The sequence below is a fragment of the Passer domesticus genome, chromosome 22, assembly GCF_036417665.1.
Source record: "Passer domesticus isolate bPasDom1 chromosome 22, bPasDom1.hap1, whole genome shotgun sequence".
Classification (NCBI taxonomy): domain Eukaryota; kingdom Metazoa; phylum Chordata; class Aves; order Passeriformes; family Passeridae; genus Passer; species Passer domesticus.
The window spans coordinates 3612392-3628145 of NC_087495.1; the positions used below are offsets into that span (position 1 = coordinate 3612392).

Consider the following 15754-nt stretch of genomic DNA (forward strand, 5'->3'; position numbering starts at 1 on the left):
TGATTAAATGCAACTCTCTGTGTATTTTCAGGTACCAGAAACTTCTGACTGGAAAAGGTGAGGTGAAGTAATCCTCAAGCATTTTCCTCTCCTGCTTTGCTCAGATGAGGTGAGATGGGCTCCTCAGCAGACAACAGGGACAGTAGCTTCTTCTGCTGCAAGTGATGATGTGCTCCTGTCTTCTCACCCTTCCTTCCAAGGGAGGGAGCACAGAGCAGGCTCCTGATTTTCCAAAGGGTGATGGACTGTGGATGCTGGGCACAGGGTGGTCTCAGGGTCCCCCAGTGTGTGGAGAACAGCACGGAGAAGTGTTCAGGCATCTGCAGCAAAGCACCCATGCTCAGAGGGTGGGTGGGTCTGGATGAGTCTCCTCTTTCTGGGAGAACACAGAGGGTTTAACATACTATGCAATTAAATTCTGAAAAGACTGTTACATCCTTTTAGTTTCTGATTTACATCCTGACGGGTGAAGAACTGGGCATGCCACAAAAAGCCCTGAAGGGAGTGGTGGGTTTCCTGAGGTTTCCACATGTGAAGTCTGTGGGTACCCCAGTCTCTTGACTTTGTACCATTAGCTTTAAGGGGCAGATGTGTTGCTTTTGAAGTGCATCAGCACACATGGTTTTTGTTAAATGATCCCTGGGAAATGCACTGATAGCCCAGTTCCATGAAGGGACAAACATCCATTTCTCAAAAGTTGCCATAACTTGTGTTGCCATTCTGGTACTGTTTAGAGCCAGGATTTATTTATTTAAGGACAGTATCAAACACAGGTGTTGCTGTGCAGTATCAGGCCAGACTTGTCCTTAAATACAATATTTGTCCTTAAATAGAGCACCTGTGTTTGTGTCTCTAGATGTGTTTGTTTTCAGGGGTGCTGTCAGAGGCCATCCCTGAGGACAGCCAGTAAAGACTGATTCCAGAATCACACAGGTCAGCTGATAAAATGCAGTGCAGAAAGGTCTCTTACCTCTTTCCTGTCCCCAGATGGGGTCAGTCACACCCAGCTACATCCTCTGCCAGTTCTGGGCAGAACTTCTGCCCCGTTCACCCATGGGGTGAAGGGTTCCTTCTGCCAACATGTGATTTTCCATGATCCCTGCTAACATAGCATCCAGGTTTGGAACTTTTTAAGGAGGCCAAAGGGGTTCTTGTTTCTCATTCTTGTTTCAGTCAATTTATTCCTGTCCTTGACTTTGCACTCCACACAGATAAGCACAGATCTGTGTATGCACACATTAGTTAGGAAGAAACAAGTGCCCAGCTGATATTCCTCCCCACCACCCTGAAAAAGTCAAAGAAAGGATCAATTTTATATATATATCTTCATATATATATATCTTCATATATATAATATATATGACAGATAAAAATATATATGTATGGAATTGCTGAAAACAGTTAATTTTGTATAGTTTTGATGAAAATCAAATAATTCAAAATGAATAGAAAAGCTTTATAGGAGAAACATGGTTCACCATAAAAATGTTTTAGGTGGGTGTTGTTTGAGTTGGAAAGAAAAGGTTTTCAGGATCTTGTATTATCTCACTACAGATTTTTTTGATAAACCCCTCTTGGAGGCTTTCTAAGTGCAATTGTGGTTTGGGGGAAGGCTGAGAACTGGATGAGCCATAAAAATCTTCATCCCCTTCCATGCTGGAAGTGATGCTTCCAGTCCAAGACTGTGAGACCAGCAAGATCCTTGTGCCATTGCTGGCTGATCTGTCTCATTTCTGGGGTGGAGGCTCTCTAGGGTTTGTTCCCTTTGGAGTTTTTATCTAGCAGTAGTATCTTCTAAAAAGAGATGTACTAATTGCAAACAAAGGCTGGGATTTTTCACAGCAGCCTTTGAAGACTGAGAATCTCATTAGTCAAACTAGTTGGAAGGGAGCATCCAGATCTGCTAGGCAGCTTGGTAAATTTTGGTCAAATAGCACAAAACATTAAGTTTCCTGGCCTTATGTCTATGTCCAAGCAGCTGGTGTGCACACACAGCTCTCTGATCAGCTTGTCTCACTTTGGTTTTGCACGTTACCTTTTTATTTTCTCTCCACATTTTGTCCTTTCTCTCATCATGCAATTTTAGTATGGTAAACCCTGTTCTTCCAAACAGCAGTGCTCTTCCTGTGTGTCTGGAGAGTACCTAAATCACTTGAAAGATGAGTATAAAGTGCTAATAAACCCAATATACTCTGACTTAAAGCACCAGTATTATTAGTGATTGATTGATTGTGATTGATTTTCCAGTGCAGTTTTGTAGGACACCTTGTCAAAGATCACAGTTACCTTATAAATTATCACTGGTCACTTGAGGATTGTTGCTGAGGAAGAGTTTTCTTGCCATATAGCCCAAATACTGCTTTAAACAATCCATTCTCCTCAGACCCTCTCAAATTCCAGTCAGTTAAATTAAGTGTGGAGCTCTGGCATGGATGCTGCCCAGTTTAGTGCCTTTAAGGCATCCCTGTGAGGTTACTAGAGGTCACTTCTGTGCAATTTATTTTTGCTGCCTTTTTTAGAGTGTTATCAACTATAAAAACTGACATTCTCAAGGAGAGAATTGTGTACATTGTTGTGATATAGGAACGTTTTTCCCAGAGAAATTCTGGTTTATCACACAAGCCTGTAAATATGTATTTACAATTTTAAAAGCACGTCTTTATGTCCCTGATTGTAAATGCTCTGTTTTTAAAGTTTTATAACATGTGACTCAACCAAGAGACCACAGCACACAGCTTTATATTGTACTGCTCTGTTTGAAGGGTCCATTACAGTCTAAGCTGTAGCAGAAAAATATCCATGTCACCAACAAGAAATAACCCATGGTTGCACCAGACTTCATCATTTTTCCTCAGATAAAAATGCAGTTTTTCTGGGAGGGGGGTGGGGGGATGATTTTTTCTTGCAGAAAAAAAGCATCAGTTCAAAATGATGTCATTTCTCTGGACCAGTGAGGAGATTTCATTCACAGTGAATTCAGGAAAAGTATGTCATCTTTTCCCAAGGCAGAATTTCACAGTTTTGCAGCAAATTTTTAACCTCCCCCGTGCCTGCTGATGAAACGTGAAATTTTGCCCGTGACCAATATCACAAGCTCTTGTGAAAATTCAAGGAGAGGGTGGGGAAAAAACTCAGGTTTTGCATGTAGAATTTGCAAGGACAACACTGGCAGCTCTGCAGTGCTCTCATGGCAATGCTGATACTGAGAAGTTGATTGAAAATAAACTGTGTGGAGATGTGGTGGGACCTGGTTTGTGCTTGGGCTCTGAATTGCCCTGGAGGACTGAAAGCTCTGTTGTCTGTCTGCCATGTAAAGAAAAAAGAACAACAATAAATTAATGTGAAAAACTGCATAGTGGAAATAATTACTGTTATTTCAGCCAAGGAGGTCTTAAAAATGGAGATTGCCTGTGCTCTAGCTCTGAAAAAATGGAATTGTTTGGGGTTTTCCTGGTGGGTGGTGGGAGAGGAGGAGCTGTGAGGGTCACCTCGGTCTGCCAGGTTCAGTGCACACAGACAGGGATTCATTGTCCTGGCAGCTCCACCCTGCTCTGCATGGCTGGGGAAGCAGCCCATGAGCCCTTTGCAGTGTGGCCTCTCCATCCCAGCCCAAACCTCCTGCATTGTGTCAGCACTGAGGAGCTTCAGGGCTGCTCTGCTCAGCTGGGAGGGAAATGTTTGGGCAGGGTGTGCAGTGGGAGGGCTGTTTCCTCCTGGGAGTGGTCCCTGCTTCATCAATTGTGTGCCATCACAGCACACTGAGACATTTTATGCTTTCTTCAGAGCCGTTTGGCTCTTTCCATAGAATCCCAAAGTGCTTTGGGCTGGAGGGACCTTGAAGCTCATCCCATTCTCCCCTGCCATGGGCAGGGACACCTTCCACTATCCCAGGGTGCTCCAAGCCCCATCCAACCTGGTCCTGGACACTGCCAGGGATGGGGCAGCCACAGTTTTGGGCACCCTGTGCCAGGGCCTCACCACCCTCATTGTAAAAACCTTCTTTAAATCTACTCTAAGTGGACCCTCCTTCAGTTGAAAACCCTGTAAGAGAATCACTGAGGAAGGCAAGCTGCCGTCATCATAGGTGCATTAACCCCATGCATCCCATCCTTAAAAACAGCAGTAGGTGTAATAAATAGGTTAGGGAACAGTTGAATTATATGTATTAATATTAATTTCACACAGGCTAAAAATGGCTCTTTCACCCCAGAAGATCTGAAGGTTCCTTATGCATTATAAATCTGGTCTTAGAGAAAAGCCACTGCTGTCACTGTCGCCTGCAGCAGCCTGACAGGCAGCCAGGCTCCTCTGGCAGTGTCACAGCCTGTTTGGCTTTCAGGAAATGCCACCCAGTTTCAGGTGAGTTTGAAGGGATCTGATTGTGCTGAACTGTCATTCTGTCCCTGCATGAGAACCTTGAGAAATATTCTTTAAATAGCTGCATGCCTCCAGTCTTCTGTCTGTGCTGTCACATGAAGCAGCACTAATTACTCCTTTTCATAAGAGCTGTGGCTTTTTTGGGAGAAGGCTACATCCAAAGGCAGATAAGGAGGATCACTTTCTCATCCTGAAGCTGCTGCCTGGAGGCTGTTCAGCTCTGTGTGTGGTGCTGGCAGGAGGATGCAGAGGACACGACACTGCTGGTGGCTGGATCCCCTCCCAAAGTCCCAGTTAGCAAAGCCAGGGGTGCTTCAGTCCCTGGTGCCAGTGCTGGTTGTAAATGCTCTTCCATGTGGGACACAGAGAGCTGTGTGTGCTCAGGAGGGGACACAGAGGACACGGGTCCATCTCTGGTATTTGCTGGGTCCCCAGGACGAAGGAGGAATTCATGAATCTGACTCCATGTTCTTAGAAGACATATTATATTATATTATATTAATTATATTATATTATATTATATTATATTATATTATATTATATTATATTATATTATATTATATTATATTATATTATATTATATTATGCTATACTAAAACTATACTAAAGAATACAGAAAAGATAGAGACAGAAGGCTACAAAGAATGATAATGAATCTCATTACTCCCTCTCCAGAGTTCCAACACAGCTTGTCCCTGATTGGTCATTAAGTCAAAACAATTCACATGAATCCAATGAAACAATCACCTGTGGGTAAACAATCTCCAACCACATTCCAAAGCAGAAAAACACAGGAGAAGCAAATCAGATAATATCATTTTCCTTTTTCCCTGAGGCCTCTCAGCTTCCCAGGTGAAGAATCCTGGGTAAAGGGTTTTTTCAGAAAACGTGATGGTGACATCCATCCTGTCCGAGCTCATCTGAGGCACAAACAGAGCTGCACATCCAGCACTGCCGAGTAACATTCTCCTGGGCTGTGAGCAGTGCAGCCTTTGAGCTTGCCCTGGCTCACACCCAGCCAAGGTCACTGCTCAGGAGCTGCTGCAGAGCTGTGACACACCAGGGATGCTCCAGCCCCGTGGGCACTGACAGAAATAGTGCTGAGTCTCCTGGTGCAAGGGACTGTGAAAAAATGCGTATTTTATGATTGGCTTTTCACAAATATTAAAGTGAATATTAGATGTGTTATGTTAGAAAGTTATGCTGTATTCATTTTCTTAACTAGTGTGGTAAATATAATTTTAGGTTATAATATAATGTTAAAATAGAAACTATGTATGTGGGATATTTTTTAAAGAAAGGAATGAGGTACTCACACCAGATAGCAGCCACAGGACACCCAAATCTTTCACAGAAAAAGAATTTATTGCTTCATTATCAGAACAAACTAACTTCTTCCCATCTCGCTCAGTCCTGAAGATGCCATCAGGATTCAGAGGAAGAAATTGACACTGACCAGACAGAATCCTGTGTTTGAATGGAATTTATGCATCATGGATGAGGTGTATGGATATGCGACAGGCTGTTGCTTTTAAGGGTTAACCCTCTCTTAATGTGGGTCCTCTTTTGCCCTTATTTTGCCCACAAAGAGGTACCTGGACTGTCCCTAACTCTTTGTTTTTATTGGCTCATATTGTCCTAATCCCAATTGTCCAAATTTTTATTACTCTAATTATATTGCTATTTTATAACCATTTTATTACTATTAAACTTTTACAATGTTAAAAACAAGTGATTGGCGTTTTTCACAGGATTTCCTGAGGTGCAGGGATGAGCTCACCTGGAAGTGACAGCGGAGCAAGTTCTGCCCTGCTGCTCACAGACAAGCATCACTCATTCCCCAGGGAGGAAGAGGAGGGGCACTGACACCTGCTGGGCTCGGGGACAGTTTCATGCTGGGCTACATTTGGTTCATATCAGGCTTTGCAGCTGCCTTGGAAGAAGAAGGGAAGAGGTTTGGATGTATTATTGTTTGAGAGCAGCTCTGGATGTATTGTGTTAGATATGAGATGCTAGTGCAGATAGGGCCACCCCCTTTAGTGCTGCTCTGCTAAGTTTTGGGTCACCTTGGCTTCAGCAGCACTTTGCAGGGCTGGTTTCCTGTTAATCTTTTTGTCCTTGTGTGCCAGTGTCAGGGGCTGTGTGAAGAGCTGAGGGGGGTATTATTAACTCCAGGCTCATCTCCTTGCCCAAAGTCAGCTTCTCTGGGCCTCTGCACTCCTCCAGCTGAAGCTCTGGGGAATAGACTGTGTGTGGAGGGCATTGCATCAGAAAATCTGTACTACAAAACATAGTGCTCATTATAAAATTCACATCTTGCCATCTGCACAATGTATTTACTCTCTATATATTGAATTTTCCTGCAGCTGGTCTGTTTAACTGACAGACCCCCTGAACTTCTTTCTTGGGTTCCTCTACCACGTGCAGTCATTCAGGCTTACCTGGGGTGTATTGATTCAGGAATGTTTCTTAATTTGACCTTCAAGGGAAATCCTGTAGTACTCTGTCCTGGCAGATTCTGTATCTGGCTTCAGCTTCTCTTTGGGCCCAGCACCAACTGACAGAGTCCTTTCAGAGTTGGTATTTCTTTTCTACAAGGATATTTATATATTAATTAATCCATACTAAAGACTTACTTTTGACAAACTACCCAAAATATTCCCTAAGTCCTTAAGGGCATTTTCTTTCTGCACCACTTACATAATTTTCTTCTGTGCCTTTCAAACTTTTTTTTCAGAAAGAATAAAACTCAACCAAACAAAATTGACTTTCAGCCAAGAGCTGCTGGAGATGCAATCTGAAGGAAGGCAGAAATGTGTTTAATTGCTGCCTCTGATGCCAAACCTTAAGTGCTTTTCTTCAAAGTGAGTTCTACAAAACTCCATTTGCCTTGCATGACACAGGCATCAGAATTGCAGAAACCTTCCAGAGCTGATGTCAGTGGTGTGGTCTGAGGAGGAATAATCACATCCACACATCCCCATGCATCCAGCCAGTGATTCCACCAGCCCTCCTCGTGACAGTGCTGTGCTGGGAGAAAATGCAAACATCCTTAGCTGCCATTTTTCCTCCCAGAGTCTCTGCCTTGCACCAGTGAAATGCTGATTTCTGACACAAGAAATGAGCTCTCACCTGCTACCATTCGTAGCTGATGACATCTCATTAAGGATAATTTCTGAATGCTCTTTCCCGAGCCCTCCCCCATTCCCAAACCCTACACAGAGCACTGTTGTGAATAACCCCATTTCTCACACAGGGTATTTCTGGAGCTGTGAAGTGCCACAGCAATGAAAGTTCTGTCCTGGTGATGTAACGAGTTTAGCTGAGCTCCTTCTCTCCCTTTCATGCATTTTCCTGTGGCACGCTGTTGTCTGTTCAGTGGGATAATTGGATGTGGAACAGCAGCAGATCTCCACTGAGCTGCGTTTTCCAGGGCTCTCCTGTCCTGCTGTGACCTGTCCCTGAGCTGCTGCCAGCACGGGCTGGAGGTTCACAGAGCCCCCCTTGCATTTTGGGGCCTCTGCTCATCAGTGGGAGCAAATTAACAGCTCCAGCCTCATGAAATGTCCTGGGGAGATCTCTCAGCAGTCATTCCAGGGCAAGGGTCGATAAAGGTGCATTAGATGGACTTTTCCTGGCACTTGGCTGATGGAAATTCAGCCGTGGAGTTTTTAAAGTGCTTGTGTTGCTGCATCTGGGTGAGAGGAATGAGGGATTTGTCTTTACAAACCAGCTGTGGGTCTGCTGGTAGATAAAACCAGCACTGGGAGATAAAAAAACAATGAGAAGGATTCCACTGATTGATGCATGGGAAAAGATATTTCCTTTTACAAATAAAATGTAGGTTTGCTGATAAATGAAATTGGATATTGAAAGATGAAAGAAACAATGGGGAAAACCCTAAATTCCATAAGAATTAAAAATTAAAATGAGGGTTATAAATTAGAGGGGAATCTTTGGTATCAGGCATTTTGGGAAATCTGTACCTCTCAAGTACCTCAGCCAATGGGGAAAGTGAGAAGGAAAATGTGGGAAATTGGGATAAAAAGGAGGCTGCGTTCTCCAAAAATTGGAGAACCCCAGGGGAATGCCCCATGGCCTCTCCCTTTATTGGAATAAAGTAAAAGGACTCCTCTGTCTCCTTTTTGGACTAAACCTCTGATGGCTGTGGATTAATTTTCCTGACATGGATAAATCTGCTCATGAGCAAACCTGGCTCCAGCAGTGGAGCCTTTTGCAGTAAAAGCCCCCACTCAGTGAGGGGCAGGGGTTAATTTCCTTCTCCTTTCACCTTCCTCCCACACTTCCAGGGCAGTGAGTCCACAGATTTCATTCACTGTGTGCAAACACAGCTCCTCTAAACTCAGCTCCAGCATCTCAACAAGGGGCACATTATTCTCATTATTCCTAACACTCATTTATTTATTTCCTTTTCACCTAGAAAGAGAAGCTTTGAGTCAGCTCATGTGTTCTGTTATCCTGTTAGCAGTTATTTTCTGTGCAGGGTCAGCTGATGGAGTTCACAATGGCACCAGCAGAACTGGGGGCACCTCAAGGAACCTCATAGATGTTAAAGAGATCCCAGGTGTTGTGGCAAGCACAGAAGGCCAGAGGAGGAGATCTGGCACTGGAAGATGTGTGGGACTCAGCACAGCAGCACAGGTGTCAGCTGTGAGGGAAATCCAGGTGAGCTGCAGTGAGGTGGAAAATGTCATTTCTTAGGAACAAAATGTGCTGAGCTGAACTGAGCATCCCTTGGAGTGTGTCCAGAGGAAGGGAGGGCACTGCTGAGCTCCTCTGCTCTGCTCCAGGGTCATTGCAGAGGAGGTGGCGATGCTGAGCAGGACACACCTCCCAAACAAGAGGGCTTTTCCTGCTTTCTGGTTTTGGGGCTGTGGCTGGGTGGATGCAGTGGCAGGAGGCTGTGAGCAGTGCTGTGAAATGGAGCGTGGCCTCTTGTGCTGTGAAACTGTGCTGGGCTGGACATGGAGCCCACGGGGAGCTGGGAACCCGAGGAGAGCCTCCCAAAACCCTCTGCAAATCCAACAGCAAACAGCCTTTAGCAGCTCCCACTTTACTCCTTATCCCCAGAGTGCCCCTCCCTCCAGTGACAAAGTCACAGCAGACAGGTTACCTGAGGTTATTGGGTTGTTTTGGTGGTTTGGAACCTCCCGTGCACTCTCCCAATGCACAGTGGAATTGGGGAGAAGGAAAAATACATCTGTGAGTTCATCTGCAGCACCAAAACCCCTGAAGTCTTGAAGTTGGAGAAGTTTTGCTAAGGAAATAGAGAAAAAGGATTTGCAGGTAGTCTCTTGCATAATTTCTCTCTCTCTCTTTTTTTTTTTTTTTTTTTTTTTTTTTTTTTTAAATTATGCTTCACTGTCTCGGAGCTGGATGCAGCTCTGCAGTGGATTCTGCAGAGAAGTTACCAAACAGCTCTGGGAGGATTTCATGTGACATGGTCAGAGAGAGCAACAGGCACAGTTAGGGAGGAAGGAAAGAGCCACAGGAATAAATACCTGAATGTTGAAGATATATGGACCAAATGGCCCAATATTTGCTTTCCTCCACATGGCAGGCAGGGAGGTCAGGTTGAATCTCTTGTTTGTGAGAGGGAAGAAATTGTTCCTGTGTCTTTTGTGAAATAAACATGCAAAGTAGTCTCCGGTCTGTTTGTTTGGATTCTGCCAAAGATAATCTGAGCCTAAAATCATATAAATCATAGAATCCTAGACAAGCTAAAGGATGCTTTAAAGGGCATCTAGTCCAACCTCCTGCCATGAGCAGGGACATCTCCAAGCTCACAGATTGCTCAGAGCCCCATCCAGCCTGACCTTGAATGTTTACAGGGATGGGGCACCACAGCTTCTCTGGGCAGCCTGTGCAGGGCTTCTCCCCCCTCACTGTCAAATATTTGTTCCTTAAATCGATGTAATATCTGAGGGAGTAAACACAACACGCCGACCCGGCTGGATTTTGTGGACAGCTCCCGGCTCGGGGCTCGCCCTGTGCTGCCCCAGGAGCTGCTGCAGCAGCACAGACCATGAGACGTGCCTTCAATTCCTGCTGCTGGGAATTTTCCAGGTGTTCCCGGCCCCTCTCTGCCTCCGTGGGCTGCAGGAAGAGGCTGCGGTCAGCCCTGAGTCCCCCGGGACTGCTTGTACCTGCAGGTACCTCTCATTCTCCGCCCTGGCCTTTCTGCTGCTGCAATCTGACAGTTTCTCATTCCCACCTGGGTCACCGCGTGTTTTCCCAACACGTTTCTTCCCAGCAGACTTCCCAAAAAAAGCTCCGATGACTCACGGGCGGCGGATTCGTGCAGAGCTCCCGGAGTCAGCATCCTTTGCATTGGCAGAGGCAGCTTTTCAAATAAAGATGAATCAGCGCTGTCAGACTTTGCTGGCAGTTAACTCTTGGCCCCCTTTCCCTGGAAACAGCCCTGGCTGCTGCTTTACACCGAAGGAATTCCATCCCCGAGGGATGCAGAGCCACGGGCACCGCGGGCAGGTCTGGCTGCCAGCGCTCGCCTTTCCCCCGGTCCCTGGAGCATCCCGGCGGGCAGGAGGGGGTTAATGCGGGCAGGAGGGGGTTAAGGCAGCCGGGAAGGGGTTAAGGCAGTCAGAAGGGGTTCAGGCGGGCAGGAGAGGGTTAAGGCAGCCCAGGAAGGGGTTAAGGCAGCCGGAGAGGGTTAAGGCAGGCGGGAAGGGGTTAAGGCAGCCGGCTCGCTGCTCCCTGCCCGGGTTAGCAGCGCCCAGCGCCCCCAGGAGCGCTCCGGGAGCGGAGGGAGGAGGGCCGGGCAGCACTGCAGCAGGGCAGAGGATGTTATTGAACGGGAATCCAGTCTCCTCCCCCTCGCCGGCGAGGCTGGGGGGAGCGGGGAGCGGGCTGGAGGGAAGGGACGAGCGGCGGGGGTGATGCCGAGAGCCCCCGAGCCCGGCCGGTGCCACCCGCGGCTGCCCCCCGGAATCCTCCCCCGGAATCCTCCTCTGAAATCCTCCCCTGGAAGCCTCCCCTGAGCTGCTGAGGTGCCCGGGCTCTACCGAGGAGCATTCCCGGGGCTCCGGTGCCCTGGCAGAGGGAGGGCTGCAAGGACGGAGCCGCCGCATCCCCCCCAGAATCAATCCCCGTGCTCCCCGAGATGGGTGCGAGCCCACGGACAAGGTAGGGCTGGGCTTGGACGTCTCGGGAGGAGAAAAGAGCCTCAGCCCTCTGCTGTGACCATGGCAGAAGGAGCCAGTCCTCGGTGCCTGGCGCTGATTTGTGCCTGAAGCCACCAGAGCCTCCCGGGAGAGGCGCAGACCTTCGGTTTTCTCAATGGAAACACTGCTGAAACTCCACTGAAAACGCGTGCTGCTGGAAAGGACAGGCTGGCACCTCGGCAAGAGGCACCCCCATCCCTCCCTGGGTGTCTCCTGTTTGCCGAGCATCCCTGGGGGACAGCAGCTCCGGGAGCTCGGGGCTCTGCTCCATGACCAACACCTGCAGGGAAGCCATGGACTCGCCCCCGGCCACCTCCAGCCCTGCTGCAGGCTCTGTCACCTTCTCCCAGGTGTTTGGGCAGCAGTGCCAGCTCATGGAAGCAGGTAAGAGGGGAACAGACAGACCTACATGTCATCCCACCTCCTGCTTTGTGATGTCCTTGCTGTCCCTCTCCCGCTCTGCTTCCCAAGTTCTTCCCTAAAATCTGGTGTTTTCCAAAGGGGGGATTGGGGTGACCCCTTTTGCATTTGCAGACTGGCCTCGACTGCCCCTGGGACCACTCAGAAGCTTTGTGCCCAATTATTTACAGCCAGGAGCAGTGGTGGGGTGGCCCTGTGGGTTTGGGTTAAGGTGGGCTGGAGCAAGCTGCTCCTTCTCTGGTGGTGGAAGTTTCTGTTTGGGTGTGAGCAAAACATGTGTGGTGATTTTTGCATTTCAAAACAATGGCATTCTAAGTGGAGGCTGATTTGCTGCTTTGGAGGGCAATTGCTGCAGCATGTGAATATCTGCTTTGGTACTCAGCTCTGTGAAGGACAAAGTGGGTTTTTTCCCATGGCTTTCCCTGGCTGTTTGTGTTCCTGTAGCACCAGAAGCTCTGTTCCTTTTCCCAGGTGTTTTCCTGCATTTCTAACTCTGCAGATGGGCCTGGTTATTTCTTATCTCTGCCCTTTGGCTGTTAAGTAGGTGGTGTGTGACACGACTAACCCCAAATTTTCCATGTTTGCCTCTTGCTCCTCCCAGGTGCTCTGAAGCACCAGCCCATGAGGTGCCCCAGAGCTGTGCACACACATCCTCCTTCATACCTGGTTCCCCAGGTTTAAGGGATTAGGTAAGGGATTTTACAAGATTTACCCCTCTTTTCCTATCCCTGCTGACAGGTAGCTCTGAGGAAGGATGTGTTTGTTTACTTAGGGCCGTGGCTAAACCTGGGCTTCTGCAGTGATGCCATAACAGCACTTGCTCTGAATTTTTAGAGCTTGTTTTTCTCAGATCTACTGGTACTTTCTCATTACTGTTTTTCTCATAGTACAGGTATTGTGGCAAATCTGTCCTGCAAAATGTCCCATCCTTTCTCCTTCTGTTTTCTCTCTTCTAGTAGCCAGTTCTGTAACTAACAATGTTTGGATTGTATGTTTTTACTTTTGTAGTGACATTAAAAATACTATGTATTAGTTTCCTGCAGGTCTCTGTGGGGCTTTGCCTCTTGAATGTTCACAGGTAGAGCAGGCAGGATGACTCATTAGGTGACTAATTAGCTGACTGCTACCCAGTTAATCAAGTTTGAGTTCATGCTGCTGCCTCCAAGAATATGTCAGGCAGATCTTTAAGAGGGTTTGGTGTTAAACTTTCCTATTCCATGTCCTGGGATCAGCCCAAAGGCTGTGGATCCAACATGTCAGGTCCTACCCAAAGAAGAGATGTAGGAGAAAGCTCTGATTCTGGGTGAGCAGTTTGTTTCCCAAATTAGCAAGGCCAGCAAGGTGGGAAAACACAGGTGGTAGGTTCAGTTTGGTTTGGTTTCGTTTCCCTTTCTTAGAGGGAAATGCCCCAAAAGGAAACCTGGGTTTCCAAATCCCACCTTAGTCAGTCAGCCAGAAGATTTTCTTCTGGTGGATCACCTTGGGAGGATTTTCCAGCTGATCCCTCAGGTAGGAGGTGAGGTGCAATGTAAGGATGGCTGCCAGGGGTGTCAGTGACACCCAAAGGGATTTCAGCAGATCCTGTGTGTCCTGTGAGTTTTCTATCCTTATGGCAATGACCACACACACTGAGCACTCCTGAGAGCAGAACTTCAGCTGCAGCCTGGGGATGTGTCTGTGTCCATGGGCCTTGCAGTGTGGGCAGGAAGGATGCCCTGGGGCTCTGGGAGCAGACACAGGTTGGGGACACCCAGCTCTGGGTCCTTACTTGTGTCCTGTGTCACTGACATTTGGGACAGACAAGGTCTCAGTGTTGAGCAGGGCTGTGCCAATGCCCTTAGAAACCATAAAACCTGATCCTGCCCCTCATCAACCATCTCTGAGGAGCCAAGTTCTGACCCAAACAGTCCAAATCTCACAGGAAAGATCTGTGGATACCCAGTACCACATCATTGTCATTGGTGGCATTTGGGCTCCTTAATAACCCTGGGATGTGCTTGAATGATGAAGGTGCTGGCCTTAATTAAATGTCAGATTTTGTGCCTGGAGAATTGCCGAGCCCGAGATAGATCACAGGCTTGACAGCACTCTTTGATCTACCACCTGCAAGGATCTCGTGGCTTTTATAGCTTCTGCCTGTGGTGTAAGGACACTTCTCCTCCAAAGTACATGTGAGAGGAGCTGGGCTCTGCTTGCAAAATGTGCTTCAGGTTGTGTGGAGCATTACCTGCTCTGGATGGAGAAAGCAGGGGGTGTGATGCTCCCCTGCAGACACATCCCCTTCTCCCTGTGCTGCTCCTCAGCAGCTGCCTCTGAAACCCAAATACTGCATGTTTGGAAGTCACTTTCCCCTTGCCAGCTGCACCTTGTCCTCATTGATAAAACACTTGGAAAGTTGGGGGTTTTGAGCAGCTGATCCTGCACAATTGGCTGGTTATTCATGCACAGCTTGTGGGGATTTCTGCAGCCACAGAACCAGTCTGAGGGTGCTGCCAGCCTGCTCCAGAGCTGCCTTGCCCTTTGCACAGGTCCTCGCTCTGGATTTACCTCTGCAGCAGCATTTGCTGGCACAGCACATGGGATGGATGCTCTTTGGAAAGTTATTTTTCTCCCTTCCCATTTTATCCTGATGCCCCTTTCCTCACCAGTTCACTACAGCTCCATAACTTGTTTGCTGGAATGTGTTTTTGGTGATCCCCTGGGTGTTTATTTGCCCTGAGTGCAGGGAACAGTGGGGATGGGAAGGCTGCAGCTGGCTGAGCTCCCTGCTTGGAGAGTTCCCAGACAAAACTCCCATTTCCCTGGCAGATCAAGGGGTTTTTTTGACCTAGAGATGGACAATTAGGAGGTGTTTTAAAATTTTTTCATCCATTTTCAGGCTCATGTGAAGGGTGAGACAATACAGATGTTATAATTCTGTTTCCCACATCTCCCAAGGCAGAAAATCCTTGCTGTTGCAGGAATTAAATTGGGCTGATGCCTGAAAGATCTGTCAGTGCCACTGGGGACATGGTCACCTTTAGAGGGAGAGCAATTCCCAAAGGGGGCTGTAATTCCTGCCTGGGATCACTCAGGGAATAAGATTTCTGTTTTCCTTGGCAAGCCATGCAGGGTGAGTGGTGTTTTGCCTTTTCCAGCCTAGCTACAGGGCTGGTGATTTCCAACAGGAGTAACTGGAAAAGAGGCTGGCTTTATTGCCCCATCCTAACTCTCCTGATCTCAGAAGAAATTCCTGCCTGCCAGGCAGTGCTGGGGGGTCTTTCTTGCTTGAAGCACAAATTCTAATCTGGCACAGATTCATGCTATATATTTTCCTAATACCCAAATGAAAGACTCCAGTTGTTCATTTCAGAAAGAAAATAAAACAAACAAACAAAAAGTCTTTATGATTGTCACTACCAAACTTTAAAACAAGGGTTACTAAGAATTTGAAGAGTATTTCCCATCTGATCTCTCATGAAATATTGAATATATGGAGTGAGACCTGATCTCCAGGAGAGCTGAATGTTCTCTGGAGGAATTTGGCTTAGTAGAGAAACCATTTATTTTATACATGGGCAAATTCCAAGCAATTTGTTTGGTGTATTGCAGTTTTCTGGATTTACAGCCATGCATTATTCTCTGACTCACTGCTCCACTTGATTAATTTCCATTTTCCATCAATTCCTTGGCTCTCAGATTTGTTGGGCTCCCAATATTTTTTTCTTTATATCTTGCCAGTTAATTTTCCATTGGTTATGAAATAAGGAACTTGA

At 47.1% G+C, this 15754-nt stretch overlaps 2 protein-coding genes and 1 long non-coding RNA gene across 7 annotated transcripts in view; 2 read left to right on the top strand and 1 right to left on the bottom strand.

The window, feature by feature from the left end:
* The window catches only part of PRDM2 (PR/SET domain 2), a 65042-nt gene extending 61691 nt beyond the window's left edge, over positions 1-3351 (top strand). For both annotated transcript variants that reach the window (XM_064396877.1, XM_064396879.1), the window contains one exon: positions 32-3351. The gene's annotated coding sequence lies outside the window, so the exon portion shown is untranslated. The remainder of the gene's footprint in view (positions 1-31) is intronic.
* A 935-nt stretch (positions 3352-4286) lies between these two features.
* Positions 4287-10915, bottom strand: LOC135284994 (uncharacterized). Of its 4 annotated transcripts, XR_010350035.1 has the most exons (5): positions 9900-10915; positions 9512-9655; positions 6819-6968; positions 6158-6310; positions 4287-5499 (listed from the first exon to the last, which is right to left on the bottom strand). It is a non-coding gene; the product is annotated as an uncharacterized LOC135284994 (long non-coding RNA). The 4 variants fall into 4 exon arrangements; XR_010350036.1 differs by lacking the exon at positions 6158-6310; XR_010350037.1 differs by lacking the exon at positions 4287-5499 and having other exon boundaries at positions 6279-6310; positions 10613-10915.
* A 469-nt stretch (positions 10916-11384) lies between these two features.
* Positions 11385-15754, top strand: part of KAZN (kazrin, periplakin interacting protein) — a 210541-nt gene continuing 206171 nt past the window's right edge. Inside the window, exon 1 of the mRNA XM_064396880.1 lies at positions 11385-11963. Within this exon, the coding sequence (XP_064252950.1) occupies positions 11849-11963 (115 nt within the window). The 5' untranslated portion in view covers positions 11385-11848. The remainder of the gene's footprint in view (positions 11964-15754) is intronic.